The sequence below is a fragment of the Nerophis ophidion genome, linkage group LG13, assembly GCF_033978795.1.
Source record: "Nerophis ophidion isolate RoL-2023_Sa linkage group LG13, RoL_Noph_v1.0, whole genome shotgun sequence".
Lineage (NCBI taxonomy): Eukaryota > Metazoa > Chordata > Actinopteri > Syngnathiformes > Syngnathidae > Nerophis > Nerophis ophidion.
The window spans coordinates 57716986-57731672 of NC_084623.1; the positions used below are offsets into that span (position 1 = coordinate 57716986).

General features: G+C 35.5%; 1 protein-coding gene across 1 annotated transcript in view; it reads right to left on the reverse strand.

Annotated features, from left to right (window-relative positions):
• Positions 1-4650: 4650 nt before the first annotated feature.
• Positions 4651-14687, reverse strand: part of dync2h1 (dynein cytoplasmic 2 heavy chain 1) — a 256786-nt gene continuing 246749 nt past the window's right edge. The window contains 4 exon segments of the mRNA XM_061919267.1: positions 4651-4851; positions 7586-7702; positions 13960-14041; positions 14120-14229. Of these exon segments, the coding sequence (XP_061775251.1) occupies positions 4699-4851; positions 7586-7702; positions 13960-14041; positions 14120-14229 (462 nt within the window). The 3' untranslated portion in view covers positions 4651-4698.

A 14687-nucleotide genomic window follows, 5' to 3' on the forward strand; every position in this document is an offset into this window, starting at 1 on the left:
AGCATTATTCACGTGTGAATAATATAAATACAGTTTATTATACAGCATTATTCACGTGTGAATAACATAAATACAGTCTATTATACAGCATTATTCACATGTGAATAATATAAATACAGTCTGTTATACTGCATTATTCACATGTGAATAATATAAATACAGTCTATTATACAGCATTATTCACATGTGAATAATATAAATACAGTCTGTTATACAGCATTATTCACATGCGAATGACATAAATACAGTCTATTATACAGCATTATTCACATGTTAATAATATAAATACAGTCTATTATACGCATTATTCACATGTGAATTACATAAATACAGTCTATTATACAGCATTATTCAAGTGTGAATAATATAAATACAGTCTATTAGACAGCATTATTCACATATGAATAACATAAATACAGTCTATTATACAGCATTATTCACATGTTAATAATATAAATACAGTCTATTATACGCATTATTCACATGTGAATAATATAAATACAGTCTATTATACAGCATTATTCACATGTGAATAACTTAAATATTAATCAATCAATCAATGTTTACTTATATAGCCCTAAATCACTAGTGTCTCAAAGGGCTGAATACAGTCTATTATTCACATGTGAATAACATAAATACAGTCTATTATACAGCATTATTCACATGTGAATAATATAAATACAGTCTATTATACAGCATTATTCACATGTGAATAATATAAATACAGTCTGTTATACTGCATTATTCACGTGTGAATAACATAAATACAGTCTATTATACAGCATCATTCACATGTGAATAACTTAAATACAGTCTATTATTCACATGTGAATAACATAAATACAGTCTATTATACAGCATTATTCACGTGTGAATAATATAAATACAGTCTATTATACAGAATTGTTCACATGTGAATAATATAAATACAGTCTATTATTCACATGTGAATAATATAAATACAGTCTGTTATACAGCATTATTCACGTGTGAATAATATAAATACAGTTTATTATACAGCATTATTCACGTGTGAATAACATAAATACAGTCTATTATACAGCATTATTCACATGTGAATAATATAAATACAGTCTGTTATACTGCATTATTCACATGTGAATAATATAAATACAGTCTATTATACAGCATTATTCACATGTGAATAATATAAATACAGTTTATTATACAGCATTATTTACATGTGAATAATACAAATACAGTCTGTTATACAGCATTATTCACATGTGAATAACATAAATACAGTCTATTATACAGCATTATTCACATGTGAATAATATAAATACAGTCTGTTATACAGCATTATTCACATGTGAATAACATAAATACAGTCTATTATACAGCATTATTCACATGTGAATAATATAAATACAGTCTGTTATACTGCATTATTCACATGTGAATAATATAAATACAGTCTATTATACAGCATTATTCACATGTGAATAATACAAATACAGTCTGTTATACAGCATTATTCACGTGTGAATAACATAAATACAGTCTATTATACAGCATTATTCACATGTGAATAATATAAATACAGTCTGTTATACTGCATTATTCACATGTGAATAATATAAATACAGTCTATTATACAGCATTATTCACATGTGAATAACATAAATACAGTCTATTATACAGCATTATTCACATGTGAATAATATAAATACAGTCTGTTATACAGCATTATTCACATGTGAATAACATAAATACAGTCTATTATACAGCATTATTCACATGTGAATAGTATAAATACAGTCTGTTATACTGCATTATTCACATGTGAATAATATAAATACAGTCTATTATACAGCATTATTTACATGTGAATAATACAAATACAGTCTATTATACAGCATTATTCACATGTGAATAATATAAATACAGTCTATTATACAGCATTATTCACATGTGAATAACTTAAATATTAATCAATCAATCAATGTTTACTTATATAGCCCTAAATCACTAGTGTCTCAAAGGGCTGAATACAGTCTATTATTCACATGTGAATAACATAAATACAGTCTATTATACAGCATTATTCACATGTGAATAATATAAATACAGTCTATTATACAGCATTATTCACATGTGAATAATATAAATACAGTCTGTTATACTGCATTATTCACGTGTGAATAACAAATACAGTCTATTATACAGCATCATTCACATGTGAATAACTTAAATACAGTCTATCATTCACATGTGAATAACATAAATACAGTCTATTATACAGCATTATTCACGTGTGAATAATATAAATACAGTCTATTATACAGAATTGTTCACATGTGAATAATATAAATACAGTCTATTATTCACATGTGAATAATATAAATACAGTCTGTTATACAGCATTATTCACGTGTGAATAATATAAATACAGTTTATTATACAGCATTATTCACGTGTGAATAACATAAATACAGTCTATTATACAGCATTATTCACACGTGAATAATATAAATACAGTCTGTTATACTGCATTATTCACATGTGAATAATATAAATACAGTCTATTATACAGCATTATTCACATGTGAATAATATAAATACAGTTTATTATACAGCATTATTTACATGTGAATAATACAAATACAGTCTGTTATACAGCATTATTCACATGTGAATAACATAAATACAGTCTATTATACAGCATTATTCACATGTGAATAATATAAATACAGTCTGTTATACAGCATTATTCACATGTGAATAATATAAATACAGTCTATTATACAGCATTATTCACATGTGAATAATACAAATACAGTCTGTTATACTGCATTATTCACATGTGAATAATATAAATACAGTCTATTATACAGCATTATTCACATGTGAATAACATAAATACAGTCTATTATACAGCATTATTCACATGTGAATAATATAAATACAGTCTGTTATACAGCATTATTCACATGTGAATAACATAAATACAGTCTATTATACAGCATTATTCACATGTGAATAATATAAATACAGTCTGTTATACTGCATTATTCACATGTGAATAATATAAATACAGTTTATTATACAGCATTATTTACATGTGAATAATACAAATACAGTCTGTTATACAGCATTATTCACATGTGAATAACATAAATACAGTCTATTATACAGCATTATTCACATGTGAATAATATAAATACAGTCTGTTATACAGCATTATTCACATGTGAATAATATAAATACAGTCTATTATACAGCATTATTCACATGTGAATAATACAAATACAGTCTGTTATACTGCATTATTCACATGTGAATAATATAAATACAGTCTATTATACAGCATTATTCACATGTGAATAACATAAATACAGTCTATTATACAGCATTATTCACATGTGAATAATATAAATACAGTCTGTTATACAGCATTATTCACATGTGAATAACATAAATACAGTCTATTATACAGCATTATTCACATGTGAATAATATAAATACAGTCTGTTATACTGCATTATTCACATGTGAATAATATAAATACAGTCTATTATACAGCATTATTTACATGTGAATAATACAAATACAGTCTATTATACAGCATTATTCACATGTGAATAATATAAATATATTATGCATATACTCTCTATGCTGGCTTTCAAGCAAAACTTGTATTTTTAACCATAAATCATCAATTGTGATGTTTGCTAGCATCATTTACATTAGCATGCTATCTATTTATGCTAAGCTGTTCAGCTAACTGCTGTGTATGTTTGCACTTAAAAATACTGAACTTTGATATTTGGCGCCATCTTAGTAGTATGCTAACTTGTCCTATGTCGTCATGCTATCGCGAGCATGGCATGCTAATGTCATAGGCTAGCTTTCTAGCTAAATTTTTACATTTGAACCTAAAATAAAATGGATTTTGACGCTAGGCCCCTTTGTGAAAGTATGCTAATGTGCGCTACATTAGCACGGTACATTGCCATGCTACAATTTTATGGTAGCTTTTTAACTAATTATGTATGTTTAAACCTAAAAGAAAATGGATTTTGATGCTTGGCTCCATCGTGAAAGTTTGCTAATGTGCGCTATATTAGCATGGTAACATTAGCCTGCTAGCATTTTAGCTACATTTTTATGTTTGAACCTAAAAGAAAATGGATTTTGACGCTTGGCCGAATCGTGAAAGTATGCTAATGTGCGCAATATTAGTATGCTAACATTAGCGTGCTAGTTTTTGAGCTAATTGTGCATATTTGTACCAAAAAATAGTGCATTTTAATATTTGGCGCCATCTTAGAAGTACGCTAACTTGTCCTATGCCATTATGCTAACATTAGCATTTGTAGTTCAATGTCATTAGCTTAAGTTAATTGTTATTTAGCAGTTTTGCAATTATTTCCCATTGGTAGATTATTGCCTGATAAAGTCTTCATTTCCTGAACAACTGGTATATTTTGAAGCTTTTAATTTCTTTTTCATTTATTTTCGTATTTTAATTTTATTTTTGTTCAACCAGTGTTCGTGGTTTTACAAAGAAGGAAGTTGCTTCGACAAATATTTCAAAAATGTTGACCTTTGCTACCAACACAACATTAAGTGCAGCTGACGTTGGCTTTTAACCAGTTTTTGGTTGAAAAAGTCCAGAGGATTACCTTCAACTATGAGCTTTTATTGTGAAAGGACTATAAAGTAGTGGGGTCATTGTTTAAGAAAGAGGGCAGCACCGGCTTGGATCCACTGGTTGTGATTGGTCCTGCAGGGAAGTCGAACCTGCGTCACCACCTTCAGCCTCTCAGGGCTGCTGTACACCGGCAGCCAGATGTCCTCGGCACCGCTGTCCGCACAACAATCCTGGGCAGGAAGATACAAGATAACCGACATCAGCACAACATCTGGATGTTATACATCACCTTTATCATCACAACAGTTGTTACTCTCCTGTCCTACTGTCCACTACACAACACTATGCTTGTATGTATAAATTATATATATATATATATATATATATATATATATATATATATATATATATATATATGTTTATATACATAAATATATATATGTATGTATATATATATATATATGTAAATATATATATATATATGTAAATATATATATATATATATATATATATATATATATATATATATATATATATATATATATACACACACAAACCCCGTTTCCATATGAGTTGGGAAATTGTGTTAGATGTAAATATAAACAAAATACAAGGATTTGCAAATCCTTTTCCACCCATATTTAATTGAATGCACTACAAAGACAACATATTTGATGTTCAAACTCATAAACTTAATTTTTTTTTTGCAAATAATTCACTAACACGTGCCAAAGTAGTTGGGAAAGGGCATGTTCACCACTGTGTTACATCACCATTTCTTTCAACAACACTCAATAAACGTTTGGGAAGTGAGGAAACTAATTGTTGAAGCTTTGAAAGTGGAATTCTTTCCCATTCTTGTTTTATGTAGAGCTTCAGTCCTTCAACAGTCCGGGGTCTCCGCTGTCGTATTTTACGCTTCATAATACGCCACACATTTTCCATGGGAGACAGGTCTGGACTGCAGGCGGGCCAGGAAAGTACCCGCACTCTTTTATTACGAAGCCACGCTGTTGTAACACGTGGCTTGGCTGAAATAAGCAGGGGCGTCCATGATAACGTTGCTTGGATGACAACATATGTTGCTCCAAAAGTTGAATGTACCTTTCAGCATTAATGGTGCCTTCACAGATGTGTAAGTTACCCAGGCCTTTGGGCACTAATGCACCCCCATACCATCACACATGCTGGCTTTTGAACTTTGCGCCTATAACAACCCTGATGGTTATTTTCCTCTTTGTTCCGGAGGACACCACGTCCACAGTTTCCAAATATAATTGGAAATGTGGACTCGTCAGACCAGAGAACACTTTTCCACTTTGCATCAGTCCATCTTAGGTGAGCTCGGGCCCAGCGAAGCCGGCGGCGTTCCTGGGTGTTGTTGATAAATGGGTTTAGCTTTGCATTGTAGAGTTTTAACTTGCACTTACAGATGTAGTGACCAACTGTAGTTACTGACAGTGGTTTTATGAAGTGTTCCTGAGCCAATGGGGTGATATCCTTTACACACTGATGTCTGTTTTTGATGCAGTACCGCCTGAAGGATAAACAGTCCGTTATATCATCGCTTACGTGCAGTGATTTCTCCAGATTCTCCGAACCTTTTGATGATTTTACGGACCGTAGATGGTAAAATCCCTAAATTCCTTGCAATAGCTCGTTGAGAAATGTTGTTCTAAAACTGTTCGACAATTTGCTTAAAAATTGCTGACCCTCGCCCCATCCTTGTTTGTGAATTACTTAGCATTTCATGGAAGCTGTTTTTTATAGCCAATCATGGCACCCACCTGTTCCCAATTAGCCTGCACACCTGTGGGATGTTCCATATAAGTGTTTGATGAGCATTCCTCAACTTTATCAGTATTTATTGCCACCTTTCCCAACTTCTTTGTCACATGTTGCTGGCATCAAATTCTAAAGTTAATGATTATTTGCAAAAAAAATATATATTTATCAGTTTGAACATCAAATATGTCGTCTTTGTAGCATATTCAACTGAAATCCTTGTATTCCGTTTATATTTACATCTAACACAATATCCCAACTCATATGGAAACGGGGTTTATATATATATATATATATATATATATATATATATATATATATATACATATATATATATATATATATATATATATATATATAAAAATACATATCTATATATAAATATGTATATATATATGTATATATATATATATATACACAAATACATATACACATACATATATATATATATATATATATATATATATGTCTATTTGTATATATATATACTGTATATGTATATATATATATATGTCACACTGAGGATCTTTCGCAAGCATTTCTGCAGTAGTATGTGATCGGTTTAGCTCGGTTGGTAGAGTGGCCGTGCCAGCAACTTGAGGGTTGCAGGTTCGATTCCCGCTTCTGCCAACCTAGTCACTGCCGTTGTGTCCTTGGGCAAGACACTTTACCCACCTGCTCCCAGTGCCACCCACACTGGCTTGAATGTAACTTAGATATTGGGTTTCACTATGTAAAGCGCTTTGAGTCACTAGAGAAAAAGCGCTATATAAATATAATTCACTTCACATCGCTCCTGTCTTTTTCGAGGATCCTTGACAGGATTTTTTTGGTGTGGATTCTAAAAAGACAGCAGATGATCTTTGAGGAGCATGTTTGCAGGAGCTTCTTAAAGACTCAATGATGACATCACTTTCACATTCTGTGCATCTTGTAGTCCTTCAGAACCAGGACAGGTGTGATCAGAACCAGCACAGGTGTGATCAGACCCAGGACAGGTGTGATCAGACCCAGCACAGGTGTGATCAGACCCAGCACAGGTGTGATCAGACCCAGCACAGGTGTGATCAGACCCAGCACAGGTGTGATCAGACCCAGCACAGGTGTGATCAGAACCAGCACAGGTGTGATCAGAACCAGGACAGGTGTGGTTGTTGAGGTGTGAAGTGTCCGACTGACCCGTGGAAGCCAGGCCATGTAACAAAGCGGCACGGCTGACACGCTGGGAGAGTCGTGCTGGTTCTCACAAAGATGGACGCCATCAAAGCCACACCCTTCCAGCTGCAGGCCGCCCACCTGATGGAGGAAGAAGTGCAATGATTGGTGTTAGTCAGAGATTCCCAAACTGTTTCCACTGAGGGCCGCACACTGAAAAATCAAAGCGAGCCGGGGCCATTTTGATATTTTCTATTTTAAAAAAACCAATACAATATATTTGATAAATAAATAAATAAATGGGTTGTACTTGTATAGCGCTTTTCTACCTTCAAGGTACTCAAAGCGCTTTTGACACTACTTCCACATTCACACACACATTCACACACTGATGGAGGGAGCTGCCATGCAAGGCGCCAACCAGCACCCATCAGGAGCAAGGGTGAAGTGTCTTGCTCAGGACACAACGGACGTGACGAGGTTGGTACTAGGTGGGGATTTGAACCAGGGACCCTCGGGTTGCGCACAGCCACTCTGCCACTGCGCCACGCCCTCCCTGATTTAAAAATTTAGGCCTAAATTCAGGCTTGATCCAGGGAACATCAAAGGGTTTTGGTCGAAAAAAATACTAAAAATGTGTCATTATTTAGTAGTATTATTAGTATTAGACAAAAGTGTATATTATATATACTATTATATGTATAGTATTTATATGTGTGTGTGTGTGTGTGATGGACATATGTGTATTTTGGGTATATGCATTTGTGTATGTATGTGATTATGTGTATGTATGTATATATGTATATATATATATATATGTGTGTATGTATATATATATATATATAAAGATATATATGTAAATTATATGTATGTGTGTGTATATATATGTGTGTGTACATATGTATGTATGTATGTATATATGTATATGTATGTATATATATGTGTATGTATATATATATATATAAATATATATATGTAAATGGTATGTATGTGTGTGTACATATGTATGTATGTATGTATATATATATATGTATGTATATATATGTGTATGTATATATATATATATATATATATAAATATATATATGTAAATGGTATGTATGTGTGTGTACATATGTAAGTGTGTGTGAATTTAAATGTATTATATTTAGATAATATATAGCATCCACGCAGCAACCACTGAACTGAATCATATTATATATATTATTGTATTATATATTGTAAATATATATTGTATATGTATAGGGATGGGACCTAGTAAGTTTACTTCTTCCCACTCCCTTTTGAGCCAATCTTGACATCTACAAAAGATTAGTCACATGTAATGTTTTCAATGTAGGTGTAAAAATAATGTATTGATATATTTCTTTTGTATTTTATGTCATTCTCTTGTTTTGTTTGCATGGCTCAAAATAAACCATTCATTCATTCATTATAGGCTTAAATCTCTACAACAGTGGTTCTCAACCTTTTTTCAGTGATGTGCCCGCTGTGAACATTTTTTTTTAATTCAAGTACCCCCTAATCGGTGCAAAGCATTTCTGGTTGAAAAAAAGAGATAAAGAAGTAAAATACAGCACTATGTGCGTATTAAATTGTATAACAGTGCAAAATGTTGCTCATTTGTAGTGGTCTTTCTTGATCTATTTGGAATTAAAGATATAAAAATAACTAAAAACTTGTTGAAAAATAAACAAGTGATTCGATTATAAATAACAATTTCTACACATAGAAGTAATCATCAACTTAAAGTGTCCTCTTTGGGGATTGTAATAGAGATCCATCTGGATTCATCAACTTCATTCTAAACATTTCTTCACAAAAAAAAGAAATCTTTAACATCAATATTTATGGAACATGTCCACAAATCTAGCTGCCAACACTGAATATTGCATTGTTGCATTTCTTTATTGAGTTGAAGTATTATTCAATAAATATATTTATAAAAGACTTTTGAATTGTTGCTATTTTTAGAATATTTAAAAAAAAATCTCACGTACCCCTTGACATACCTTCAAGTACCCCCAGGGGTACAAGTACCCCCATTTGAGAACCACTGCTGTAGATCAACATTAGATCTATCTGTCAATATAACATTTTTAAAAAAAAAGTTGTATGCTCCTTTTGTCAAAGAAAAAAGTGTATTACAAGTGAGCACCATACAAACAGATCTTTTTGACTGATACAAACAATATTTTGCCTTCACTTGTGGGCACATGGCAGGAGTAAAAAAACATAAAGTATAAAGCAAAGACAGGAAGAGAAGGAAGCAGGTTGTCAGCGAAGGGAATATAAAGAAAAATGTAAAAAGGATACAAAGACAGAGGATGATCTGACGAGAAACCACATGTGTGTTCATGTTTCTTGCAGACAATAGAAGGAACTCTGGCTGATAAACCTCTCCAACTGAGGAGAAACCACACGTGCGTTCATGTTTGTGTGCGTGTTCCCTGCAGACGATAGAAGGAACTCTGGCTGATAAAACTCTCAAGTTGAGGAGAAACCACACGTGTGTTCATGTTTCTTGCAGACAATAGAAGGAACTATGGCTGATAAAACTCTCCAACTGAGGAGAAACCACACGTGTGTTCATGTTTCTTCCAAACAATAGAAGGAACTCTGGCTGATAAAACTCGCCAGTTGAGGAGAAACCACACGTGTGTTCATGTTACCTGCAGACAATAGAAGGAACTCTGGCTGATAAAACACTCCAATTGAGGAGAAACCACACGTGTGTTCATGTTTGTGTGCGTGCTCCTCTCAGACAATAGAAGGAACTCTGGCTGATAAAACTCTCAAGTTGAGGAGAAACCACACGTGTGTTCATGTTTCTTGCAGACAATAGAAGGAACTCTGGCTGATAAAACACTCCAATTGAGGAGAAACCACACGTGTGTTCATGTTTGTGTGCGTGTTCCCTGCAGACGATAGAAGGAACTCTGGCTGATAAAACTCTCAAGTTGAGGAGAAACCACACGTGTGTTCATGTTTCTTGCAGACAATAGAAGGAACTATGGCTGATAAAACTCTCCAACTGAGGAGAAACCACACGTGTGTTCATGTTTCTTCCAAACAATAGAAGGAACTCTGGCTGATAAAATTCGCCAGTTGAGGAGAAACCACACGTGTGTTCATGTTACCTGCAGACAATAGAAGGAACTCTGGCTGATAAAACTCGCCAATTGAGGAGAAACCAAACGTGTGTTCATGTTTGTGTGTGTTTTCCCTGCAGACAGTAGAAGGAACTCTGGCTGATAAAACTCTCAAGTTGAGGAGAAACCACACGTGTGCTCATGTTTCTTTCAGACAATAGAAGGAACTCGGGCTGATAAAACTCTCCAATTAAGGAGAAACCACACGTGTGTTCATGTTACCTGCAGACAATCGAAGGTACTCTGGCTGATAAACCTCTCCAACTGAGGAGAAACCACACGTGCATTCATGTTTCTTGCAGACAATAGAAGGAACTCTGGCTGATAAAACTCTCAAGTTGAGGAGAAACCACACGTGTGTTCATGTTTCTTGCAGACAATAGAAGGAACTATGGCGGATAAAACTCTCCAACTGAGGAGAAACCACACGTGTTCATGTTTCTTGCAGACAATAGAAGGAACTCTGGCTGACAAAACTCTCCAGTTGAGGAGAAACCACACGTGTGTTCATGTTTCTTGCAAACAATAGAAGGAACTCCGGCTGATAAAACACTCCAATTGAGGAGAAACCACAAGTGTGTTCATGTTTGTGTGCGTGCTCCTCTCAGACAATAGAAGGAACTCTGGCTGACAAAACTCTCCAATTAAGGAGAAACCACACGTGTGTTCATGTTTCTTGCAAACAATAGAAGGAACTCCGGCTGATAAAACACTCCAATTGAGGAGAAACCACAAGTGTGTTCATGTTTGTGTGCGTGCTCCTCTCAGACAATAGAAGGAACTCTGGCTGATAAAACTATCCAATTGAGGAGAAACCACACGTGTGTTCATGTTTCCTGCAGACAATTGAAGTAACCCTGGCTGATAAAACTCTCCAATTAAGGAGAAACCACACGTGTGTTCATGTTACCTGCAGACAATAGAAGGTACTCTGGCTGAAAAACCTCTCCAACTGAGGAGAAACCACACGTGCGTTCATGTTTGTGTGCGTGCTCCTCTCAGACAATAGAAGGAACTCTGGCTGATAAAATTATCCAATTGAGGAGAAATCACACGTGTGTTCATGTTTGTGTGCGTGTTCCCTGCAGACAATAGTAGGAACTTTGGCGTCAAAGCAGACGTGGAAAGACGACGACATTGTGTGTGTGTGTGTGTGTGTGTGTGTGTGTGTGTGTGTTCTAACAATTATCCCCTCACTGTTTCCCTCTGCCAGTGCTTCTCTTCATGCGCCCATCTCAGCCACTCATTAAAAGAAAGTGTGCAGCAGCATTGAGGTGATCAACCTTCTCAACTACCGTGGGAAGCTCCGCCTTCTTTCAGGCAAATGCCAGGTGGAGAAGATGTTACCATAGAAACATCATTGGACATATGTACTGTCTATTGCAAACTATATAATCCGCTATTTTTTTGTCCTACGCTTTTCACCCTGCGGCTTATAAAACAGTGCGGATAATTTATCACACACAAGTAAGCACGCTGCAGGACCGTGTGTATCGCACATGATATCACACACAAGTAAACACACTGCAGGACCATGTGTATCGCACATGATATCACACACAAGTAAACACACTGCAGGACCATGTGTATCGCACATGATATCACACACAAGTAAACACAATGCAGGACCGCTTGTATCGCACAAGATATCACACACCATGCGCTGCAGAACCGCTTGTATCGCAGATGGTATCACACACACAAGTAAACACGCTGCAGGACCGTTTGTATCGCACACAAATAAACACACTGCAGGACTGCTTGTATCGCACAGGATATCACACACGAGTAAACACGCTGCAGGACCCCTTGTATCGCACATGATATCACACACAAGTAAATGCTCTGCAGGACAGCTTGTATCGCACATGATATCACACTGAAGTACACATGCAGTGGGATTGCTTGTGTCGCACATGATATCATACTCAAGTGTACATGCTGTAGGAATGCTTGTATCGCACATGATATCACACACAAGTAAACATGCTGCAGGACCGTTTGTATCGCACACAAATAAACACACTGCAGGACTGCTTGTATCGCACAGGATATCACACACGAGTAAACACGCTGCAGGACCCCTTGTATCGCACATGATATCACACACAAGTAAATGCTCAGCAGGACAGCTTGTATCGCACATGATATCACACTGAAGTACACATGCAGTGGGATTGCTTGTGTCGCACATGATATCATACTCAAGTGTACATGCTGTAGGAATGCTTGTATCGCACATGATATCACACACAAGTAAACATGCTGCAGGACCGTTTGTATCGCACACAAATAAACACACTGCAGGACTGCTTGTATCGCACAGGATATCACACACGAGTAAACACGCTGCAGGACCCCTTGTATCGCACATGATATCACACACAAGTAAATGCTCAGCAGGACAGCTTGTATCGCACATGATATCACACTGAAGTACACATGCAGTGGGATTGCTTGTGTCGCACATGATATCACACACAAGTAAATGCTCCGCAGGGCAGCTTGTATCGCACATGATATCACACTGAAGTAAACATGCTGTGGGATTGCTTGTGTTGCACATGATATCACACCGAGGTGTACATGCTGTAGAACCGCTTGTATCGCACATGATATCACACACAAGTAAACATGCTGTTTGTATTGCACATGATATCACACACAAGTAAACATGCTGCAGGACCGTTTGTATCGCACACAAATAAACACACTGCAGGACTGCTTGTATCGCACAGGATATCACACACAAGGAAACACGCTGCAGGACCCCTTGCATCGCACATGATATCACACAAAAGTAAATGCTCTGCAGGACAGCTTGTATCGCACATGATATCACACTGAAGTAAACATGCAGTGGGATTGCTTGTGTCGCACATGATATCACACTTAAGTGTACATGCTGTAGGACCGCTTGTATCGCACATGATATCACACACAAGTAAATGCTCCGCAGGACAGCTTGTATCGCACATATCACACTGAAGTAAACATGCTGTGGGATTGCTTGTGTTGCACATGATATCACACCGAGGTGTACATGCTGTAGGACCGCTTGTATCGCACATGATATCACACACAAGTAAACATGCTGTTTGTATTGCACATGATATCACACACAAGTAAACATGCTGTTTGTATTGCACATGATATCACACTGAAGTAAACATGCTGCAGGACTGCTTGTTTCGTGTGCATGTGTGTGTGTGTGTGTGTGTGTGTGTGTGTGTGTGTGTGTGTGTACCTTGACTTGCAGCTTGGCCCCCACAAGAGGAGTCCTCCATGATGATGCAAACACCAAACTGTCCATGGAACAACCCAAAGATCTGAAACCACAAACAGACGTTATCATCTCTTCTTTTTCTTCTTCTCCTTCCTGAGAAAAGGAGGTCAGACAATCCTACCTGGCAGTTTCCTGCCTGAGAGCATTGAGGAAGGTGTCAGGGTGGAAGAGTTCTGAAAGATCCACAGTGTCCGACAGAAGATGTTGACTTGATGCTCGCTCCACCCAACTCTGTACATACACACAACATGGACATAAGTAAGTATATATATATATATATATATATATATATATATATATATATATATATATATATATATGCAGGTGTGGGAAAAATCACAAGACTACTTTGTCTCTACAGAACTGTTTCATGAGGGGTTCCCTCAATCATCAGGAGATTTTGTGATTTTGTAGTCTTGTGATTTTTCCCACACCTACATATTGCACTCTATCACGGTATCGAGCACTATTCTCTGGATAATCCAATCAAGATATATATATATATATATATATATATATATATATACTTTTGCCCGAATGCAGCTGAGATAGGCTCCAGCGACCCCAAAAGGGACAAGTGGTAGAAAATGTATATATATATATATATATATATATATATATATATATATATATATATATATATATATATATATATATATATATATATATATATATCCTACTAAAAAGGG